The sequence below is a fragment of the Python bivittatus genome, unplaced genomic scaffold (assembly GCF_059951505.1).
Source record: "Python bivittatus isolate LINGU-HERP-01145 unplaced genomic scaffold, Pbiv_v1 ctg000410_np1212, whole genome shotgun sequence".
Lineage (NCBI taxonomy): Eukaryota > Metazoa > Chordata > Lepidosauria > Squamata > Pythonidae > Python > Python bivittatus.
This window is the reverse complement of record NW_028277067.1, coordinates 2,578,135-2,602,256: the sequence shown is the minus strand read 5'-3', so window position 1 is coordinate 2,602,256 and position 24,122 is coordinate 2,578,135. Positions and strand designations below refer to the sequence as shown.

Here is a 24,122-nt window from a genome sequence, read left to right as displayed (position 1 = left end):
TCTATGTTTATTGTATTGAAAAATTCTAATAAAATAGAATAATATACATTTATAGTTCACAATATGAATATTTAACTGTTTTTTTTAATAAGCAGTCAGTGCTCCTTGTTCTCAGGAGTGATTACAATAGCTAAATATAGAAAAGTAAATATCAAAATTATTAAATAAATCACACAGTTAAAGAAAAAGGCTCTAGCCTGCACCAACACATGCTGCAGTCATTTTTATTAGCAACTCAATGTGTAAACTATGTTCAGTGGCACAAGCTAGTAAGTATTTTGAGGTTGCAGCCTGTGTTCTCACCATGCTGCAGGGTCTGGCAACAGACAAATGCTGTTGGTAAAAGTAGTTGAAAACCTATTTTAAAAAACACAAATCAGTCTATATTGGTTGTTAGCTCATTGGGTATCTTTTTTAGCCTTTCTAGAATATATTCAGGCTTGATTTTTTAAAATCTTCATAAAGGATATACAGTAATATATGCTCTGGAATGTATCACATCCAACAAAACTGCATTAACTCTTCTTCAGAAAAAAAATTGGAAAAGAAGATGGCTGAGTCATCTCCCAACAGACTACAAGTATGAAAGCAGCTTAAAGCTGTGGTGCTCAGACTTGTTAAATATCAGGAAATGACTGTCCTAATACAAGATGGAAAACTTCTTGATTTCCTTCCAATGCTGGCACAATTGTTTTTAATTAGACTGAGTTCAACTAAAATGTACTAAAAAAAAAAATCAAAGTTAGTTTTGCATGCCTAGGAAAAAAGAGGGGAAGGGAGTAATAACAGATAAAATTAGGTAGAATTGATACACAGAAATAATGTTGAAATGACTGCTTTGCCTTTATAAAGGCGCCTGCATATGTTCCAGAAGGCTTGTGTGTCAGGACATTTATGGAGATGATTCTGACATATGAAAGCCATTAGAGTTCTCCCTATAGGAGATGATACAATGCAGCTCTCCATGGCAGAAGTTTGGGCACAGCCAGGTGGCCAGGTTGGAGTACTATCTACCAGTCCTTGGGCCGGCAGGAAAGTATGGTAGCATAAAATTTGTGGCACCAACTAACAAGCCCTATTCTGCAATAGGAATGAGGCTGGTGATTGGTCCTGTCCTTACTGTTTTAATGAGAGACAAGTTAAGGAATGCAACTGGCAGATTTCCCAAACTTTGTTTCCATTCTAACCAGGCATTGCCTATTGTTGAGGAAACAACCACCAATCATTCTCGCTAAAGTGGAATGGAGCAAGGTTGGGGGAGTGTAGGCTTGGAATGGCATGTTTAGGCACCTGTCAGTAGCTTGCAGGCATGGAGATGTTCCACACCTGTAATCTGTCAGTCTGGGTATCTCTGAACATGGGTCTAATGCTCTTCTAGAAGACCACTAAACCTGCTATTTTTGGAATAGACTGCAGGCATGGTAAAGGGACACAAAATAAAGTGGGAGAGCAATAAAGAGAGGGCTAGTCCTGTTTTAAACAGGTCTAATGCTCTTTCAAAAGAGGATTAAAGCAGTTTAGAAGTTGCTTGCATAACATCTGACAAGGTCTTTGGAAACCATTGGCCAGGCTTTATGCACACAGGTGCCTTTGCAGAAGCCAGGTGTCTAGTCTGTCCTGTGATTCAAGCCAAAATAGTTATGAAGAGCAACATGAGGGGAGAGGATCTTAAGACCTGCAGTAGCAGCTTAAGGGGACAATAAGAGCTGGGCAGATCCCACCTCTGGCCACATAACTGATTGCTAGATTGGCTCCATGGAAAAACAGTGTCAAGGGAAGAGGGGAAAATATTTTATAACTGGAATACAACTTTAGGCTGATAGCTGTGGGTGGGATAGGACAAAAACAACATACTAAGGATATGGCAGGCATGGTGCTTACATTTGTGCCATGTAAGGGCACAGCCCTTTGATGAGATAAAATGTGAGGGGCTACTTGTTCATTTATGGTCTGGTGCATTATGCAAATCCAGGTAATTGGGTTGATTAATCATGGTTCAGTTAACACATGTTAGCCATGCGTTAGTATGTTATGCGTAGCCCACATGCCTGTGAGAAATGATAAAAGCAACTTTGAGACAGAGGAGAAAAAGAGAGGCAGAAATCAGCTGAAGTCTGAAATCAAATCTCATATAAGGTGATCATGTTTATGCCAGATGAGAGGCCTTCTTTCAAAACAGAAGACAATCCTGGAATTCTCTATGCCTGGTGGCTTCCTTGTTCTTTCTGTATTCGGCTTTTCCTTAATGAACTGTCCATATATCTGCATTATTTTTAAAAAGCAATCAAATTTTTCCTTACAAGTAGGACTACATATTTGCATAGCTCATTCTCTTTGTTTGGGATCTTGGGCAAGGACACCAAGTTGGGCTGAAAGGAGAGTCCTTGGCTTAGACTCCCCAGCTAGGAAAAACTGAGGAGGGAATCAGACTGATGGACATCTTATTCTAATTTGCTCCTTGGGGAACCCTTGGAAAGAAGTGGTCTGCCAGTAGGGAAACCACTCCATCTTCCCAGATCTGTACCACCCTGAAGCAGAAAACCCAGGAACAAGTGTAGGTCTCACAGTAAGTTAAACATGAGCCTCAGATTATTAGGAGCAATCTGGAAGCTTTGCATGAAAGCCAGAAAGACATTCTCTTCTGGCTTCAGCAGCAAGTGAAAGGCAGGATGCAGGTGTGGTGTATGCATCTGTGTACTTTTTTATTCCATTTTACTTCTTTTAAAATTTGGGGTTGAAAGGTTTAGCTCCGCTTTTCTTAGTTTTAAGAAAAGTCAAGACAAACCTCCCTCACTTGGAGCTCAGTTCCTGGTAATGTTGTGAACACGTGCATGCAATTTTTTAAACTGCACACCAAAAGTACTCAATACTATACTTTGTTGCTAAAACAAATTAATTCAGACAAGGTAAAACTGTTCAACTCCTTAATTGGCTGTTGATCAGCTGAGTTCTATCGTCAACAAAATACTCTTAATCTAGACTCAATAAAAACTTATTTTCAGAAAAAATGAAACCATCCTGCCATTTGATGAGGGGCGTTGTAGTTTGGGTGTCTGTTAATTTTTTTTTTTTTAAGACTATTACTAAACTTTGATCCCAGAACTTATAATTTCAGGAAAGCCAGTCTTGGTGGCTTATACTTTGCTAGATTTACCCTTGGAACATTTGGCTCGAAACTCCCTAATTAAGCCTTTATTTTTTGCTTAGTAAGAACTCCACTACTCCTGCCTTATCTGGGATTTATCCTGATACTGAGGAACCTTTCCCTTTGCCATATTTTCAGACTAGTCATAAGGAAGTATCAGGCCTATTGTTAGGGGCTGGGTGGGGAGTTGCCCCCTAAATGTTCCTCCACATTCTCAGCTTAAAACCCACCAGGCTTAAACAAGCAGGTCCCCCTTCTTTGGGTACTCTCCCCCTCAACTTCTGGAGTGGTTACAGGCCTGGGAAAAATAATATTGCAATATTTTGCTTCCCAGGTCTAGGATACCCCTAATCATGATGGAAATGCTGGGGCAGTGGCTTTTGAAAGACTAAATGGGGCTGATCCCAGGACTGATTTTCAGCCTTTTCTGCATTGCAGTGGCTATTATCCTACCTCTCTCAAAAGCCTCTGGGCCCACCAACACCCTTTTTTCCTGACACAATTAGAAAACAGTAGAGTGTTTCAGGGTAGAGTTTATCAGGAGTGAAGGTCTGAAATTTTCCTATTCAATCTCCCACCTTCATCATCACTACCTACCAGTCTGCTTTCCCTTGTATAACTTTGAAAATACACTTTTAAAAACACACAGGAGAAAAATAAAATGCCCAGGAGAAGAATATGCTTTCCTGTCCCAGTAACAGATGTGTCCTCTACAGGGATTACTGAACATCTTTAATTTAATTTTTTTAAATGAGTGCAGAAATGGGCAATTTAGACTAATTGCAATAGAACTTATTGGGAAAAAATTTGGATTCTTGTTCTTGCTATCCTTCAAGAGAAGAGTGGAATAAAATCCAAGTATTTATGCAGCTGCCACAACCACATTCAATAATCTGAGATCTTCTTACCGTATACAAAACCTTTCTGTATGTAGTTCCTAAACAAGCAGATGTATTTGGGCTTTTTCCCCTTTCTGGATTCCTTGTCACAATGAAAACAATCATTTTTCTGTCATATTATCACAATCAGTTTTCTGAAATGATTATTTTTCACAAGAAATGCTCCTGTCTAGATTCTCTCCTCATTATAGCTAAACCTCTTTGACATGCTGTAAAGCTTTCTGCTTTTCTCCTACGCTCAGCTGCCTTCCAAAGATGCAGTACAGTGGCATTTCCTGAAAGCTCAGCCAGGAAGAGACGATAAACTGAAAACCAAACCAAGCCCCAAAGCTTCTTGACCCTAGAGAATTTCTAGAGTGATAAAAAGGTAGATACGAAGGCTGGTTTTGTTGTGTAGACAACTGTTTCCCCCTTATTTTGATTTGTCTTGCTGGTTTAGAGATTTCAGCTTATGCAAAGCTTTTGACTGGACATATTGTCTTCATTAACTAATTAGGGTGCCTTCTGGGTCCCTTTGCTTGCATTTCTTGAAAGTGAATTCAGCAGGAGCCTTTGTTAGAGGATGTAGTACTAAGCATATGCAGAATGTTAAAAAAAATATGGAGTAATTAAGTAGCAGCAAGTCCCATTCAAGAAAAAAAATGCTCATAGTATAGTTGTCGTGGATGCAGAGTATACGGTTAGCCCAGCTATCAAGGAAGGCTAACAGACATCCATTATATTTGAGATGAAACATATGTAGACATACTAAATTTGAGATGTATTAAAAAACACATGATAGGAAAGTCTTCCTTCCATCTAAATTACATTGTGAAGAGAAGAGGACAGGAGAAAGACACAGGAAGCCCCCTAGTTTCTTAAACACAGACACTCATTTAACTAATAATAGACCAGATGAGAAAGACACAGGGAGGGTGTATAAACACTGATTAAATGCTGTCAACTTGATCTTGATTTTCAGTGACTTTCTCAAGGACGATCTGACCTCAACCCAGCTTTTTAGGTCTCTCAATGCACTACGCTTCAGAGCTTGTAGATTATTTGCATTTACATTCTCAGTATCAGAGTAGTGCCATCAGCATAGCACAGGTTACTGATGTTTTTTCCTCCAATTTGAAAGCCATTTTTCCTTCTTCCAATCTTTCCATATTACATATTTAGCACATAGGTTGAATAAATAATAGGAGAGTGTATAGCCTTGTAGGTTTGCTGACCTGTAGGTATTCTGTTTCGCCATATTCCCTCTGGTCTGTGGCTTCCTGACCTCTGTATAGGTTTTGCTTGCAGATAATGAAATGTTCTGGGATTCCCATTTTCTTAAGCACGTTCCCCAGCTTCATGGGTCAACCTAATCAAAGGCCTTTCTGTAGTCAATGAAGCACACATTGACTTCTCCTTGGTACTCCTTGGCTTTCTCAATTCTCCAGAGTGAATCAGCAATAATGTCTCTTGTTCCTTGGCCTTTTTCTAAAACCATCTTGAATATCTGGAATTTATCTTTCAATACAGAGCTCTAATCTGCATTGAATTATCCTAAGTATTATTTTATCAGCATGTAAAATTAAGAATATTGTGCAATAGTTTGCATAATGGTACTGGTATGTAGACTCTTCCAATCTCTTGACTAGTGTATCATTCTCCAGAATTTCTGGCATTGTTTGATCAGAACCTTTATTGATTTTTCTGTAGAAATTCCACCAAAACCTGTAGACTTCTGACTTGGTAATGGCCTGAGTGCAGATCTAACTTCCTCTTTGTCTTGATATCTTGGATGTTGACATCCTCACTGCACGGGATTTCAATATACACCTTTCATCTCTGATTCTTTTTGAATCAGTTCCTATCTGTCCATTGGCATCCTTTAGCATACCAGTTTGAGGCTGGAAGCTCCTTCTGTGTTTGGAGATCTTTTGGCATACTTTCCTTGGTTTCTTTCCATGAAAAAATGACTGTTTCCTTCTTCAATTCTTTACAGATGCTATAATACTGTTCCTTGTCTCTTCTAACAGCCTTCTGAAATGCTTTGTAAAATTCCTTTCTGAGATGTTTCTCTTTCTTGGTTTTGGCTTCTCTTGTCTTCCTGGCAATTTCCACAGTTTGTTCTGACATCCCGTTTGCTTTCTTCTGTTTCTTGGACTTTTGTAGTCTCTTTTCACATTCTTCCATAACAACTTCTTTGATTTCATTCCATAATTCCTTTGGTTCCCTATCAATCAGGACTACAAAGTGATTTCTGATGTTCTCCTTGAAAATGGTGGGTATATGCTCAAGATCATATTGTGGAAACTCGCTGGCTTTGTTCTTATGCTTTAGCTTGACTTGGAACTTGCACATGATCTGTTCCACAATCACTCCATGGCCACATCTTTACTGTTATAACTGAGCTCTTCCACCTTCTAGTATTAATAATATAGTCTATTTGATTTCTGTGTGCTCCAATTGATATTATTTGGTCATTGTACTCAAGTGCTGTCTTTGCTATATCCTTCTTATGAAAGCAACACCATTCCTTCTTTGATTTTCTTGTCCTGAGTAGTAATCCATCTCTTGCCATTTGCCCAGTGGCCAAAAAGCTTATAGCTGCAACAAAATGATGCAGTTTCCAACAACAGCTCCTTTTGGAAGCTGGTACAAATCATCCAGAAAATGCCACATGAAAGAGGGCTACATTCAGAACTACTGAATTTACTAAGAAGAAACCACACTTCAAATTTAGGGGTTAAATGCAAACTCTTTGGTATCTTCCCCAAATGTTTTGTACTATAACTTCTATCAGCAACACATACAGCTGCTACTGTACACAAAATAGCCCAATAATGTATATCATTTGTAGTATACTGTATAGGTTATTCTTTCTTTATTGGATTTATAGATCATCAACTCTATTAAAACGCATGGTGGCTTATAAGTGGAAATTAAAACATCTTTGGTGTAACATCAGTATAAACAGTTAGGCATCCACGATCACTTACATACAAGAAAACATTAAAATGTCTGTGGTAAACTAACAAAAATCAACCCATACAATTATAACATAATTAAAATGTATAATAATCTCCTTATAATCACATGATAGGTTAATTTACCATAAGACTGGCAACATTCATCTGCCAAAGGCTGATCAAACACTCCTGTGATCTTTTATTGTTGCTCAATTACCTTGGCCTGCCTCTATAAATTGGAATTCTTTCAGACTCACTGGAGTTAGTTCTCCTGGAATTTTTAGTAAACGGAAATGCCCAGTGTTTTTTATTTGATCAGTAGAAAAGGCACAAGACCATTCACATCTAATTTGTCCTGAGACAAAAAACACAATATTTGCAATTATAGAAAAATGGTCTACTTAAAGACAAAAAGCTAATGTTGACAGATCTGGGCAGTTAATTGTTCTTTGATCCATGAGCTCTGGCCTAATGGCAAATTTTCCAGAAGCATGTGAGAATTCTACCAATATCCAGATCAAGAAATTAATGAAACAAAAGGCTGTAGTGAAGAGTCATGGCTAAAAAAAAGGGGGACAAGAAATCAGACATTTACTCAACTCAGCTTAAGCTTTCTGTATTGTCTGAATCTGGGTGAGAGGGTTAATCTGTGATTATCCCTTCCTTTGAGCCATCATACACCGAGACAAATTACTAGAATGGCTGCAAAACAGAACCATTCTAGCTGCAATATCTTTTTCTTCCTTTAAGAACAAAATCAAAGCCTTCACAGATCCATGGGAGGTTGACATGAAGGGAGGGGGTCAAATGCTTCCCCTCCCCAATCCCTTATCCATCCAGAAATTTTTATGTTTGTGAACTTTAAATTAGCCAGGCACTACAAAAGTATCTGATCTATGGGTAAAAACAGCTGTTATCCATGGTTTGGGACAAACCTAACTAAGCATATTATGAAATCAAACTTGCAGCACATCATTATAACTTTTGTTGGATTGGCTCCCTCTTGAGGGAGAACAATGAACCTAGTTTGTATGCATTCTATCAACCAGGAAAAATCAGTTGTAAGAAACCATGGTTTTATTTTACTCATGATACAGAATATAGCCTAGTACAAATCATGGGCGTTGCTTAATGGGGTTGATTAATGGGGTTGGTGTATTAATGCATAATTGTATGGGGGGGGCTGTTTTGTTTGATTTGTGTTTTTTATAAGATCGTTTTAGTCTGGGCTTTTGGATGTTTTATCCGTTTTTATGGATTTTCCCAGTTTTGTGCACTGCCCAGAGTCTCCATTGGAGTTGGGCAGCTAAGAAATTTGAACGAAGTGTTCTAGCAGCAAACAGTCCCAATTCCAAAACAGCAACCATCTTGGAAGATATGTCAGCCACTTGTGCACTAGCTGGCCGGCAGTTCCCCCACCCTTAATAAACAAACAAATTCATAATAGCTTATCAGTCCAGAAGAGAGATATTAAACCCACAAAGCTGGGAAAGATCAAGGAACCAAGTATTACCAAGACTTTAGAAATATCTTTAATTCTACTTATTTTATTGTATATTTTTTTATTCAACTTGTATCTTTTAGTGTGCCACACATAAAGAAACAGGTGAATTGTAGTTGTAGCCACCATCTGGACTTTTTTTGCTGGTAGACATCCAGTAGAACATCTCTGGTAGAACAACTGCTGAAGTAAGGGTGCTCTAACCCCTGCATACATTGTCATGTTTTTATCTGCCTGGCTGTGCAAGTAGGGTAAAATGAGACAGAAAGGGGGTAAGAGAAAATTAAGCCTTCTATCACTCCATTTCTATCAGTGCTTGTCCAGAGTTTTGCAATTTGGATATGGGAATTGGAGATGCTAGATCACTGGAAAACTCACTAACTATTGTTTGATACCTGACTGGATCATATGTGTCAGAGAAGAAAAGTATCAACAGAAAACAATCAGGTCTGGTGCCATCAAGTAACTATAGTGTATGATGTCATTATCTACACAATACGCACCAAATAAGTTAACAGCAATTTGTTATTGCTTTGAAAAATCACCAGATAATTATTGCTAACTTTCCTTTTCAAAAGTTCTGACTATTCAGCCTTTGTGCCTTGATTAACTTATAGAGCACTCACATCCTTACTCACACCTACTTGATTCTTCCCTTACCACCCACATATCAACTCAGTAATTTAATCTTGTCTTTTTAATCATTTTATTGATAAGAGAAACCATTTGAAATGGTTTAAGCAAAACAAAAAAAACCCCATATATATATTGTACAAAGGACATATTTTAAAAAGATAAAATCACTGCATAGTTTAACAAGCATATTTTCCAATTCTGAAGATGTTACAAATACAGGCATTGCAAACAGATATTATAGAAGTGGTTCACATGCCATACTTTAAAAGTACACTGAAATATTGTCCATGCTCCTGTTCTATGGAGAAAAAGTAGAATTATGTTATAGGAAAGAAAATATGGAAAGAAAGTAATGGAGGGTAATAATCTTCCATCTATAGCTGTTTAGCCAAGAGTAAACCTCACTGAACCCAGTGAGACTAAATTCTGAGTAAATGCACAGAGAACTGTCAGTTTCTTCTAGAGCAATGTTTCCCAAATACATTCATCCATGGAACATTTTATGATTTTGAACAGGTTGCCAGAAAAAGGAAATTGATTAGAACTTTTTAAACAGATGAAACTTTGAATCCATAAGAACTAATAGTAACAAATCTCAAATTGTCTTACAAGTGTTGGTCAAGCAGTGGATTGGCCCAGTCAAATGCTGGAATCGTTTCACCTGGTGCGAAGACCCAAAATCACACACAAGTGGGGAAACTGCAACCTGTTTATTCTATACAGCAATAAAGAGGCACTCTCGGGGACCCAAGTCACAAAGGACATATTTAAGAAACATAAAATCAAGCGCTGCCTTGACTGCCCATTTCTTCACACAAAAATCTTGAATGGGATGACTGATTTGCTTTCTGTTGATCACAAATCTGCTTTTGGAATATTACCAAAAAAAAAAAAAAGGTGGCTTGTAATCCATAATGAGACTAGGACTTCCTATCTTATCAGAGAAAAATTAAAATGGCTGCTGCTTTTACATTTGCTGCCTTTTGAAGCCAAAAATCTTTGGGGGGAAAAAACAAAGAAACATGAATTCTCCCTCAGCCAATCATCCAACCAAAAGTTATCGTTTGCCATTTAATCAAGGAATCAATGAACATTTTCAGTGGGATATGTTCAGCACCTGCAACTTTTGTTCCTTATATGTCTATATCAGAACGTGCAATATTCTGGAAAGCCTTTAACTTTACCTTTTTATACAGTGCTAGAACAGGCAACACAATTTCAACAACAATGTCTTTTAAAAAATTTTCAGATTTAGCAAAGGAATCATCAGCTTGTACCACCTGAAAAAATCCGCCAGAGGATATAACTTCAGAATATTGAACATCTAGAACAGCCATGTTAAACTGCAATTCAAATACCACATTCTTTTTCAGATTTTTTGAAACAGTAAGATCTCTTTTATCCTGCAGAATTGTTAGAATACAATACTCTGAGTCATCTGGCAATTTGAATTGTATTACATCCTGAGCTATGAAGCAGCAGTATGCTTTGTGCTCATGCATGACAATGTAGTTTAAAAGGATTTCCTCCGGATTATTCTCTTTCTTTTTTTCATACCATTTTTTGATGGCCGTTCCTGAATCTTCATATGGCCCATTTCCTTCTATCGTGTTATTCTCCTTAATACTAGAATTCATTCCCAGGTTCAATTCATTCCCATGTTCATTGTTACCACATTCATTCAGTTCATTCAATTCACTTCCATGTTCTTCATTCCCACATTCACTGAATTCATTCCCATGTTCATTCAATTCATTCCCATGTTCTTCATTCCCATGTTCAATTACATGAGTCTTGAACTTTTTTTCATTTTCAGTCCCATATATATTTTCATCTGGTTCATCATCATCATCATCCGGAATATTAAGAGATTGGTTCTCTTTCAAGTTAATAGTGCCTTCCCTCTGCCTTTGTTCCTGGGCTTTTTTTTTATGGTTGTTTTTTTTCATACAGAACATAATGTCAAGAAGTTTCTTAGATATCTTTTGTGATTTCTTACGACTATGGACATTTTCCACAAATGCATTCAGGTCAGTGTTTCTAAACAGTTCATACTTTTGAGCAGTAAATGAAAAAGATTTATTCAGCACACTACACATCAGCCTTTTTTTCAGCATCTGAAATTCACCACGTTCCAGGATCTGTTTTAGGCGCGCTATTAGTTGGTCCTGATTCTTTATTGCATAGTCTTGCAGATCAAAAAGTGTGTATTTACCTAGAGATGGGGAAAACATGCATAAATGACAGCTTTAAAGCATTGCAATAAAATTCTAAGTTGTCATGAAAAACAAGTCTTACAGATTGGGCAATGTCAAAAATCAGGGTTTATTTCATGATTCATAGGTGATAATAACTAAAATATTATTCAACAGCAACGCTGCATGAACAGATCTATATTATTTGTTTCTCTTTAAAGAGGTACATAACAAATCTGTTATTCCATGCTTATTAATGTTTGGTTAGCAACAGGTTACCAGAATCTCTTCTTGTTTTATATGCGTGTGCATACATATATAGTATATGTATATGCATATTTTTATGTGTGTCCATGTGTATAAATCTTTTTTTCTTTTGGCTTTCCTCTTTTTCCTCTGTCAACTTTCTTATCCTATTCCTTTCTTGCTATGTTCTCTTGCCTGTAGGGCTGCCCCCTGAAAAGGAAGTGGCCAATTAACCCTTTATTTGCATTAACAAAACACACAAAATACCGTTTCATCACAGGTAAAAATAGGAGTAGTACCATGCGTTCTAAACTGAAGTAAGGATAGAGGTTTACACTGTAAATTTACAGAGATTTTTTTCATAATTTAATGTTTTAATATTTAGAAGAGTCAAACTGTCCAAGAAAGAACCTCCACATGTACATTTTTCGGCACTGAGCACAATTAGGCTGCCAGTTTAATTTGTATTGCATATTATTGTTTAAAATAATGCTAACAATTAATTGAAGGTGTTTTTTATTCTCCATTAGTACAGCTTTAGCTACAATTCCAAATAAGCCACATTAGCTAGATATTATGGAAAGTGTAGCCTATTATAAAATAATGGGTATGAATGAGTTACCTACTAACATGAAGGAACAGCAGAATATACACACATCTGCATTTGATTTTAATGATCTGGAGATGTCTGCACTGCAGCGCTCTCAACAGTTCTACTGATTAAAGCAGGAGGAACATAAAAAAAAACAGATCTCTGCATCTTTCTAGAGTTTAAATAAATCTTATTGAATAATTCTGTTATATTATTAACCTTCCATTTTCATATTTACCTTGCATTGCTATTACTATTATTAGTAATAATTAGTAACAATATTAAAAAGGTTTGGGAGAGAGCGAGACAGGAGCAAAAAACAAATCTGAAGGATCACTGGTTAATAAAGGTATACGCAAGATAATCTATGTACAAAAAGCAAAGTTCCCATATAGGATAACCAAATCCTTAAAAACGCATCAATTCATAGATTACAAGTAATGCCATTAGGACTTCAGGGACAGCTTATTGATGCACAGAAAGGAAGTATATATACAGCGGTACCTCTAGTTACGAACTTAATCCGTTCCGTGACTCTGGTTGCAACTCGAATTGGTCTCAAGTCGAGGTAAAGTTTCCCATAAGGTTCAATGTAAATACGTTTAATCCGGTCCGCCCTCCGAATTTGGTCGCACCACGAGACAAATTTCCCCATAAGGTTCGATGTAAATACGGCTAATCCGCCCTCCGAATTTGGTCGCACCCCGAGGTAAATTTCCCCCATAAGGTTCAATGTAAATACGGCTAAACAGTTCTGAAACATATGCATTTTATTTTTAAACCTCAAAAACCTTCCAAACGCCACAAAACCCTTCCAACCGCCACAAAACACACCACAAGCCTCACCGAACGTCTCCTTGCTACCGCGATCTCGCCCAAAGGAAGCCGCAACCCCGTGGCAGCAGGGAAAATGGCCGCGGATCCGGTTCGTAAGTAGAGGCGGAGTTCGCAAGTAGAGGTAAAATTTTGGGGCCGGAGCTGGTCGTATCTTGAAAAATTCGTAAGGAGGGGCGTTCGTAACTAGAGGTACCACTGTATTTTTTGGGGCCGGAGCTGGTTGTATCTTGAAAAATTCGTAAGGAGGGACGTTCGTAACTAGAGGTACCACTGTATTTTTAATATGAGTCTTTTAGACACAAAAATGTATAAGAACAGACAACTCCTCTAATTGTCTGAGAGGTCCACAATGCAAATTAATTCAAAACACATATCAGCAAAACAATAACCCTAAAGCAAAATTAAGGTGCACACAAATCTCAGGTTTAAAAATCGCAGAAGGTGTGCAGCTTCACATCATTTGTACCACTTACCCCCTCGACATATCTAATAGTAAATGTTGTTAAGCCATCTTTCATTTGGTTAGCTGTGAAGTTGTAGAGTTTAATAAGGTTGAGAAAATTTAAATAAAACCCATGGCATAGTATCATGTCAAATTACACTGAAACCTTATCAACATGTGGAAATATAGTTCTAGAGACAGCTCTGCAATGCATGTTTACTCGGGACATCATGAGTCCAAACATATCATTGGTCATTTTGAATTAGCAACTACATACCAGTATATGTTGGATGGTCATTGCTTATTGGACAGGATCTTGTTAAAGCAACCATCTCATTATTTTGAGCTTCATCTTTATTCCTATCTGTGTTTCACAATAAAATAGAAATTATTTTTGCCAGGCGTTGCTTCAATATAAATGTTTTCATTAATGCAAAAATATAAAACAAATAACACTATATATACGAAAGATTATATAGGCATTACATAGGTCAGCATTTACAAAGTCAAAAGATATCCATAAAGATTTATACCAATATGTCTTTTTTGTCTGGAAAATTGATAGGACAGTTTTCTTCAAAGGGCATTAAAAAAAAATCTCTTAAACAATACCTTCATTTTACACTTCACTTTTTAATTTTGTTAATCAAACTGTCTGCCGAACTTTTATAACCCCCCCTTTTTTTTGCTATATAGCTGTTCAACAATCATTGCATATAAAACTGACAATGCTTCCAATGCCTTTGACGCTATTGCATGAAACATAAGTATTTGGAATTGTACCCAATGTTGGGCTGGTATTGTTATGTTATGATTATTGCTATTTATTTTGTGCTGTATTGAAATTGAGACATCAATTTTATTTCTGTTTTAATGCCTTTTATGAATGTAAATTGCCCTGAGCTAGTAGATACATTAATTAAATAAACTGTCCCAAAATCTAAAATATACCACACAATTTTTGGAATTATTCAATGTCACATTTTGATAGATGAATAGTGTAAAGTATTACTGCCAGCTGGATCAGTCAGCTCCTTTGTTGCTGCCTTGTCAAGTCCATGCAGTTTTCTGGGCAAGATTTTCAGGAATGGTTTGCCATTGCCTTCTTCCTAGGATGAGAGTGACTGGCCCAAAGGCTTATGGTCTCTTGGTGTCTAGCCTGGTGCCTTTAACCACTACACCAAACTGGCTTTTAGTATCTATCTAACTTTTGTTAAATGGAAGTAGGTAACTTATAGTCCTTGGCAATATTCAGCTCTGAAGCCCTTAGCTACAGACATCAGGGATGCCAAAGGCTCCCATTGACCCTTCCCCAATTGTATATCCTCTCCTGATTTATTGATATTGCAGCTGCTGCTGTAACTGCTTATTTGTCGAAAGGCCCCATTTCCAAAAGTGACCATGAAATCTGCTCAGTAACAAGTTAAAGCATTTAACAGTTTGACTTCTGCTCCAAGAGGACTTGGAGAGAGACAACTCATCTTGCAAAATAACTACAATATTGATGAATTAGAAGAAGACTCTTCTAGCCCATCCCTACCCTACAACATTAAGCAAAATAAATATATTTTCCAGCTTTATGTAATATGATCAAAGAGTTTTGGGGAGATAATTCAAAATGAACCAGTTATTCTAACCAGATAATTTTTAAAAGTACTAAATCAAAACATATTTATACTATTATATTTCTTTAGTATTATGTTTATTTAGTACTATATATATGTCATCAGTACAATGTCCCACAATTTGTAAGGTAAAATGTTTGGTTTGACTATAATAGATTGTACTCTTAGTATAATAAAACTTTGATAGAGACTTTAGAAATAACCAATTTTGGGGTATCACACGCCTTTAGACGTCTTCATCTACTATCTCTATGCACTACACACCATTTCTATCACAGCTAGCCATTACAGGAATAAAACTTTAAGAATTGGTGCCTACTGGCTTCATTTTCTCTTCCCACCATCTTCCCTTCTCTGTGTTGTCTTTTTAAATAGTAAACATTAGGGCTATGCAACAATCTAGGTCCAAAGGGGAAAAGGTGATTTGGAGTGTGCATGAGCACACATATTGCACCTGTCTGCAACCCCCTAAAAAGCTTACACGTGATCCCAGGAAAAATGTGTTTAAGGAGGTGCTGATAGCAGTGATGTGTCCACCAATGCATGCTGCAAATCACCTTTTTCCCTCTGAATACAGATGACAGCAAAGCCATAGCCATAAAAATAGGGACCTTCCATTATTCTGTAAGCTACTTTAATAGTCTTTCTGGCTGAAAAACGGGGCACAGACGTTAAATAAATGAGGCCACAAAAACAATTTGCAGTTCTCTATCTGATCACTCACAAAGTGAATAGAAGCCACACTGCCCAAATCTATGACTAACGCTTCTTCTAAACTATGCATTTTCCATTCATCTCACTAGCAAGTTTCCTACTATAAAGATGGGAGGCAGAAAGCAGTCCTGCTGTCCCACACTCATTGTATAGCTATTGGATCCTCAGTGGCCCTGGGCTCCGGCTGCTGCTTTTGTGTGTAATAAAGCTGCCCTTATTCATGATCTCATTATGGATGAGAGTGCTAACCTGGCATTGCCCTGGCGGGGGTGTGTGTGTCCCCTCTTGGAAATGTGCCCAACTGGGTTTTGCATTTTGCACCAGCCAAGAGCCGAGGGGAGGGGAGGAAGGGTGGCTGTTGTCCTTTATTTGCTTACACTTTATAGACAGAATCTTGCCAACTAAATCTATGCTATAGCAACTAGTGGATATACCCTGGGAGAATCTAGGGAGTGGCTCTCCTGAACCTCTTTCGCTTCCCACGTTCCCCCTGCAAACTATGCTGCCTCTTGCCTCCTCCTCCCTCCTGGAATGCACCCCCTCCTTCCTGATAGCCTTGATCTCCCACATCACTCTCCTCCTTGTAGATACATTCCATCACAGACTACTTGCTTCCAACTACTACCCAGAAGCTTCAACTGGTCCAGAATGCAGAGGCACAGGCAGTGATGGGCAAGCCTCTGTACACCCATATAACATTTCTGCATCACAAGCTGCATGTTGCCAGTTCACTACTGGATGTGATTCAAGGTGCTGGTTGTTACCTAAAGAGACCTGCATGGCATAGGGTAGGGCCTGGTTATTTGAGGGACCACCCATTTTCCATAGCATCTGCCCAGCTGATTTGATCCAGCAGGATTGGTGTACTCTGGGTTCCTTCAATTAAATAATACCATCTATGAAGACCCCAGAAGTGCACCTTCTCTGCTGTAGCGCCTGCCCTCTGGAATGAAATTCCCCCAAGATAGGGATGGCCCCTATCCTGCTGGCATTTGAGAGAGCCTTGAAGACCTGGCTCTTCAGCCAGGCCCAGGCTCCTTTTGGATAATGTGGGTTTGCCTTGTTGTCCAGTTTGTGCCATCTTTTGCTCTTTGTTTTTTATCATTGTATTGTTTTATTGTTCTGTGTGTTTTTATCTGTGCACCACCCAGTCGCTGGGGATCAGGCAGTGTAAAAATTCAGTAAATAAATAAATTACTGTGGGCTACTCTCATTTGGAAATACTCAAAGGCCACTCAACTTACCAGGTTTAATTTTATCATGGATCTTTTCAGAAAGATCTTTCCTGGGAATGTCATCCAGGGCACTCTCAAGTGCCTTTAGAGGATCCAGATAATAGGAATAAAGTAATTCTGTTGCCTTCACTGCATCAAACTTCTCTAGTTTACTTGAGGGGATATTTTGGCCTTGTAGGGTTGTTTTATTTAGTATGAGTTTGAGTTTGGTCATTTCTTCCTCCTTCAGATCTTCAAGGATTTTCATCATAAATTCTGTATGACCTTTTGCCATGATTCTTCTTAAGATTCTGCTGCACAGAAATATATATGGTCTTGTGTAAACAGGCCCTGTAGAGGAGTTTGAGCGACAGGAGCAGAGAGAATAAAGCAGTCACTACTAACAGTGAATTGAGTTCAAGTACACTAAGAATGCACAACTTTTTCAAAGCCTTCGACTGCACTTGGATTTGAAGTGGCACACTAGGGCTGCACTCTAAAATATAAGGCAAGACTAAATTTTATTTAATCTGCATATAACTTAAATATAGTTAACATTACTCTTTAATATACTATTTAGTGTGGGTTTTTTTAGTCGCATTAAAAAGTACAATTTGACAGTAACTCAAGAGAACTCCAACAGCTGAAAATACTTTTAGAGACTACTTGCAGCTCAGGGCACTCCTTTTGTACACTTCTGATCTATTCCACACATGAAGGATATTCACACATGAAGCAAAATCAACCCAGGACTGAATAGCACTTGCCCAATATATCCCTTCAGTCTGATGAATTCTTTAAGTACCATTTTCAAGCTAGCTGTGGACTCATCTAATATTCATGCCATCCAGGCCACAATGGATTAGTTATCAGAATTTCATGGGATGTGGTTTTGAAATCGTCAAGAATGTCCCGAGCATTCCTAGCATCTAGGAAGGAAGTTAACTAACCAAAAAATGAGATAACCTGGCAGGATTTGTTGTTGAAAATTTCTGGTAATTGCCACATGGTTTTCAAGGTATTTACAGGTTGATCACTTTAGGATGTGCTCAAGAAACTTCCAAGATATTGACATAACTAGTTATTAATTTTCCTAACCTTCCTTTTTCCTTTGTTTGAAGGTAAAGAGAACATTTATCCTTCTTCACTCACCTAACATTTCATCTGTGAGGGCTTAGCCACGAACTGGTTGTTTTCAGGCCAAAAATGCCAGTTATATTATAACATATAATAACCATACGGCTTTTAAGGCCCTCAAATACCACATCTAGAACCCGTTAAGTTGTGGAAAGATAAAACAATGAATTTAAAATATCAAAGGTATAAAAGTCATTTAAACAGTCTCACTAACAGTATAGAAGCATTGCAGAACTGCTTTGTATGGTTTCACACTTACCTGCAATAAAGATTTTTAGCTGGGCAAGCCAAGCTAAGACAAGAAGCCACGCTACGTTGTGTAGTACCTCTCAGTTGTTTAACATTCCAGGAAAATAGGAGGTGTGATTTTTTTTTAACATATTAGCCTTTGCTTCAAGCCGTGATTTACCAGCCTCCTGGGGAAAAAAAACAGTTGTGTTGGCAGAAACAAGATTTTAATTATCCATTACACAAAAAATAACTGTTTGGGAAAAAATGTTTTTATAAGGCAACATTTAACACAGTTAAGAGTCATTATCAAGAACATCTACGATAATAAACCAGTAGACCCTAGCAACTTACATATTGGAGCAGTATGTACGCTGTAATGTTTGAAAAACAAACAACTCTCCCTTGACTGTGCTCTGTACCCACACTGGAACGGAAAGATCATAGTTCCTTTATCCCCCATTTGCCTCCACAGTATAGCTCTAAAACTAGATTTTTTAAAACTGTAAAATCAGATTCAGATTCAGAGCTGAAAGCCAGACTCTAGCTCAACTTCTCTTTTATCATATGATGCAACAGAGAAAACTTCAGGGAAAGAAAATGTTTATTTTTTATCTCCCTTTCCTTCTGCACAATCCTCCAAATCATATGTCTGGAGCATGTGTGAGTTAACACCCTGATCATTCAAAACCTTGAATGATCAAAACCTTGATTCTTTACTTCTTTCCCCACTACCAGAAAACAAAGTCTCATGTGAGTTGAGCTGGGCTTCAGGTGAATTACATGGACAGTTCATGTGGTTTTCTTGGCAACAGTACAGAAAGGGTTTGGCCATTGCGTTCTTCAGGATACCTTTTTTAAACTTATAAAGCTAGTTTATAGCCCTGGGATTTCCCACCCAGGTACTAATGAAGTACTGTACACTACAGAAAAGGCTGCCTTGATAGAAAGGGCTGCCATTTCCTTTGACCCCTCCACCACATCAGCAGTTTTAAAATCTGTATGCTACCAAATGTGCAACTGTCCTCTGAAAATACCAGAACTTTTTATTAGCAGCAATGAGGGTACACATCACTCCATAAAGTCCTACTATATTCCCCTTGAGCTTAGCTGCAAACTTCCCAATAGTTGGAGAGGTGTCTGGAGCTGGGCTGGGCTGGGTTGGGCTGGGGGAGCGTTTTCCTAGCCATAATATGTTGCTGTGATTATTCCTAGTCTATATTTCAGGTTGATTTTCAGACTGATATTCAGGAAATAGGGGGGGCTGGAAATTTGGATTTTCAGACTTGCAAAATTGATTTCAGCCCTCCTAGGTAAACCAGGCAGGAAACACGACTAGATGAGGTAATTCTACTTTATTGTAAGGCTACATTAACAGAACCTTGCAAGTCTGAGAGTACAAATCTTCCGAACTCCCTATTTCCCGCCTGAACAGAGTAGCTAGGGCGGGTCCTTCCTAAACTGGTCCTTAGGTCCTTCCTAAATTCCATACTGGCTGGGGAATTCTGGGAGCTGAATTCCGCACATCATAAAGTTGAAAAAATACTGTCTTAGAACCTCCTTCCCCAACCCCGGAGGAAACAGCGGGGGGCGGACAGCTTTTCTAACCGTAGCAGATACACAGATATATAGTAGGTCAGCGCACCCATCTCCCTTTGGCGACTTCGGGAAAGAGTATCGGGACTTTTGCGATGAGTGCCTGCCCTTGGAATCTGGAATCTCGCAAAAGTGGAGCCCAAAAGCCTGCTTTCTTACCTCTCTCCCACCTCCCAGCACTTTGCCCGGAGCACAAACGCGCCCCGCGACTGCGACGCGCTGGCGCCAGTTCGTTCCAGCCTTCCGAGGTTCGGCGGGAAGGCGCTGCAGTGCCCGGCTGTTGGGTGGAAAAGGCGGAGTGGCATAAGGTGACCTAGAAGGTTCCCTTTTTATATATTCAGCGGACGGCGGAAGCCACGTTAGGGAGAAACAAAACCGAAAACCTTAGACCTCAACTTAACACCTGACAACTTGACCTGTCAGAACCAGGCCGAGCTGCTCGGAATGCCACCCCCTGAAAGACATCCTGTCTGTATGGCAGAACCAGGATGAGAGACCCTGTTGGAAGAAAACTGAATGAGGTGAGGTTGAGAGAAAGAGGCAGGGCTTAAAAAATAAAGTGGTCTGTCGCCCACTGCTTTGTTTGGAAGCATGAGTGTCCCCTGTCCCCACAAAAGAGAAAGATAAGCGGAGGGGACAGGCAGCATCCAAGGAAGGTGGAGAGGCTGATAGGAAGTGCTTTCACTTATTCTTTTTTCTTCTGATAAAGGGGGGGGGTTGTAATCGTCTACCCCCGTGTTTCCCAATCTCAGAGCCTTTAAGATGTGTGGACTTCAACTCCCAGAATTCCCAAGCCAGCATGGTTGGCTGGGGAATTCTGGGAGCTGGAGTCCACACACTTAAGGGCTCTGACATTGGAAAACACTGCTGTAGCCCCACCATGTTACCCATTCTGTGAAAGTGCCCATAACATGCCCAGCATTTCCAAAGTGTCTGCTTGGCAGCCCCAAAAGAAACTTCTCTACTGTGGGATATTCTCCATCAAACCTAGGAAAGTTCTGAACTTTCAAATAAGCCAAATGATTCAGCTTCCTCTCAAGTTCATGGCATCTTGGTCCCCAAATATCTGAACTTCTCATTTTAAAATTATAAAGAAAAAGATATATATTAAATTATTAGACTAAGAAGAGTATAAAAGGGGAATTCATGCTAAAACCATTTTGGCTAACCAGAATGAACAGCTGAGTCCATATGGTTCAGATAAGTGAGCCCTGCAAATAATCCACCAGAAAACATAACTTCAGAATATTGAATGTCTAGAGCACCCATAGCAAACTGAATTCAAATTCTATGCTCTTCAGTTTTCTTGTATTGCTAAAATAATTTCAAAATCATTAGCCTATAATATTCTGGATCATCAGGTAATCTGAACTGTAGCACATCCTGAGCAACGAAGCAGCAGTATGTTTTGTGCTAATGAATGCCAGTGAAGTTTAATTTTTCCTGTCCTATCATTTGCTTTATTTCATACTATTTCTTGATAGCCACTGCTGAATTCTCACATAGCCCATTTCTGTTCACCATCTTCATAACCAACATTTCTTTCGCTGAACTTCCTGAGACATTTCCTTTTTTACCTTCATATACAAATTAATGAAAATGATTACATACACAAAAGCAACATTTTCTTATCGCTAAATATATTTAAATAAATTTTCAGCTCTGTCATATGACAGCTCTTGATATTTTTAAGCAGTGAATAAAAAATAATCCTTAATTGTACTCTCACTGGCTGTTTTTTTCAGATTGTATAATTTACCTTATGTGGTTAGGTTGGTTCTAATTTTTAAATGGACAAGCATCCAAATTAAAAAGTATACATTTACTTAAGGAAACATTTTTAAAAGGCAACTTAAAATTACCATATACTATTAAGTTGTCATGAGAATTGGGTTTTACAGAGTGGAAAGAAATGGAGAGCTGCAGTAACTATATAATTTTACAGGAAGTTTAGAGATACATATATTTCATAATTGTTTTCAAATACTTTTCCATTTAAATACCCAGGCTTAGAACAGCTCACTGCTGTCAAGCCTTGAGGGAAAGGGAAAATCTAACAAAGTTTTTATTTTTTATTTTTATTTATTTTTGGTGCCTTCGAGTCAGATTTTGACTCCTGGTGACTGCTTGGACTAATCCCTGCAGTCCGAGGTAATTTCTTGGCAAGATTTTGGAAGTGGTTTGCCCTTGACTCCAAACTGGTTCTCTTCCTTCAAGTTTATCATAGCGAAATCATGATAACCCAGGCATCCCCCCTAGTCACATACCATCTTCATCTCCTCTTCAGCCGTGACTGAAATAGCCATAAATTATTATTACTGTTTTCTCTTCAGATGGTATAAATCTTTCATATCACTAAATGTGCTGGTACAAAAATAGCATTTCACCCCTTAAACTGAAACTATCCCACCACATTTCAAGGTGTATAAAATCTGTATTACTTTGGGCTGATGATTATGTCTCAGTAAGTGTGGTATGATGTCTCATCCCCAGCCATAACTGAGGCAGCTTAAATTCATCTTTTACTATTTCAGCTATGAAGTACCATCTTTTCCTTTTCTCCCAATGCAAATCTTGCCATAATAATTATCTAGAACACTTCACTGATAATGTTGGTAACTATATGATCAGGTGTGTGTTCTGGTCTAGCACCTATTAGTCACTTTAGGTTGCTGCAGTCACACTATGTCCCCCATTGCCATTTTGACTTGGGCTGCAGGAGAGACTGGACAGTGGGCTTCTATGGAAGCATCTGCCCACATAATGATTGTCTGACACTGTGTGTGTCTTTTTTCTCCCTCTTTTTCTCCCTGGTGGCCTAGCATTCCTACAGGTATGTTAATACTTCTCTGAAGGAGAGAAGAGATAGACTTCATGCTGAAGTTACATGGAGTTTTTAAGAATTTGTGCAGAGACGTCATTTTTCTGCATGATTTCTTAAAGCCACCCTGTCTGATATTTCATGTTTCATTTGCTGTAGATTCTGGGAAATGCTTACTAATTCTCTGATCATGCAGATCAGCCCAGTGGTATTTTCTTATCTGTGAGTAAAGAATTGGCTCCTCTCTACCCACCTCAGATTCTCAGTATCTTTCACCTGTTTTCAGGATAATTTAAAACATATGTTTAGTACTGTTCCAGACTAGCATTATTTCAGAAGTGCTATATTTGTATTCAAAGCAAAAGATTTCCACAAAACCAGAGCAAGTTTTGACAGATTGCTAAACTTGCCCAAACTCATCTCCCCAGCTGTAACCCACATGAAGAAACAGAGTGATGGATGTTTTCCTGCTGGGTGTTGGTCACTGGTGGGAGAGGAAACTAATCTACAATCACTTTCCTGAACTTGTCTCATATTGATTCTATAAGGACAACAACATTCAATGACCTCATTATTGAGATAGATTAAAGCTTGGTTTTTGGGGCAGTTCATTTTATTTTGGCCTACTTTTCTGCCAACCAAAGGAATGGAGAAACTCACATTAACATGTCTGAAAGGAAGAACCCTTAATCGTCCATTGTTTTGGAGGGGAATTTAGTTTAATAATAGTTGGTATAATCAGATGTATGTTTGGTGACCATTGGGAGGCAGTGGTTCCCCACTCCCCTCTGATTACTTGTCAGCCTCCATCTCAGCCATTTCTCTCCTAATCTTTGCTCTCCCAAAATCTTTTTTAAATGCATGCAAAGATGTGTGGAACCAGAGGAGGGAGGAAAAAGGATTCCATAATCAGGGGCTCAGGTGCTAAAATGTATGCAAATGGATGAAGCAAAAGGGGAATGGAAATAAGTCCCTGTCTTATTACTTGTGCTGTATAAACAGGATCATGCCAAGATAGGATCTGGACTGATAGTGTGAAACATAACTACAGTGCCTTAAATATCAATACCAAACTGGGCTCTGACCCTATATAATGGTATGTGGGAATTTACAGTAAAGTAGAATTAGTTCATCTGGCCATGTTTCCTGTCTGGTCTACCTTGCAAGGCTGATACCCTAATAGGGAGCCCTGTGATAGAAAGAAAAATATGGAAAATCTGGGAGGTTCAGAGCAATGTGTACTGCAAAGTTTTGGACCAAGATGGTGATTGTGGGGAGGGCGAAGGAAGACTTACCCAGAAACTGTTACAGTAGTCCAGGTGATAGATACCAGGGCCTGAACTAACAAATAC

At 38.5% G+C, this 24,122-nt stretch overlaps 1 protein-coding gene across 1 annotated transcript; it reads right to left on the bottom strand.

The window, feature by feature from the left end:
- Nucleotides 1-9,231: 9,231 nt before the first annotated feature.
- LOC112540866 (uncharacterized) lies at nucleotides 9,232-20,187 on the bottom strand. Its single transcript, XM_088143251.1, has 5 exons — nucleotides 20,109-20,187; nucleotides 18,385-18,541; nucleotides 17,019-17,339; nucleotides 13,713-13,799; nucleotides 9,232-11,338 (listed from the first exon to the last, which is right to left on the bottom strand). Exons 3-5 carry the CDS (start codon nucleotides 17,281-17,283, stop codon nucleotides 10,257-10,259), a joined length of 1,434 nt encoding a protein of 477 aa, XP_087999377.1. The 5' UTR covers nucleotides 17,284-17,339; nucleotides 18,385-18,541; nucleotides 20,109-20,187; the 3' UTR covers nucleotides 9,232-10,256.
- Nucleotides 20,188-24,122: the final 3,935 nt, after the last annotated feature.

Excerpts from the sequence above, each read along its gene's own strand:
- LOC112540866 (XM_088143251.1), bottom strand. The coding sequence starts at position 17,283 with ATGGCAAAAGGTCATACAGAATTTATGATGAAAATCCTTGAAGATCTG. Across the intron at positions 13,800-17,018 it reads CCATGATAAAATTAAACCTG|ATAGGAATAAAGATGAAGCT; the intron begins GTAAGTTGAGTG and ends TGTGAAACACAG. Across the intron at positions 11,339-13,712 it reads TGACCATCCAACATATACTG|GTAAATACACACTTTTTGAT; the intron begins GTATGTAGTTGC and ends CCCCATCTCTAG.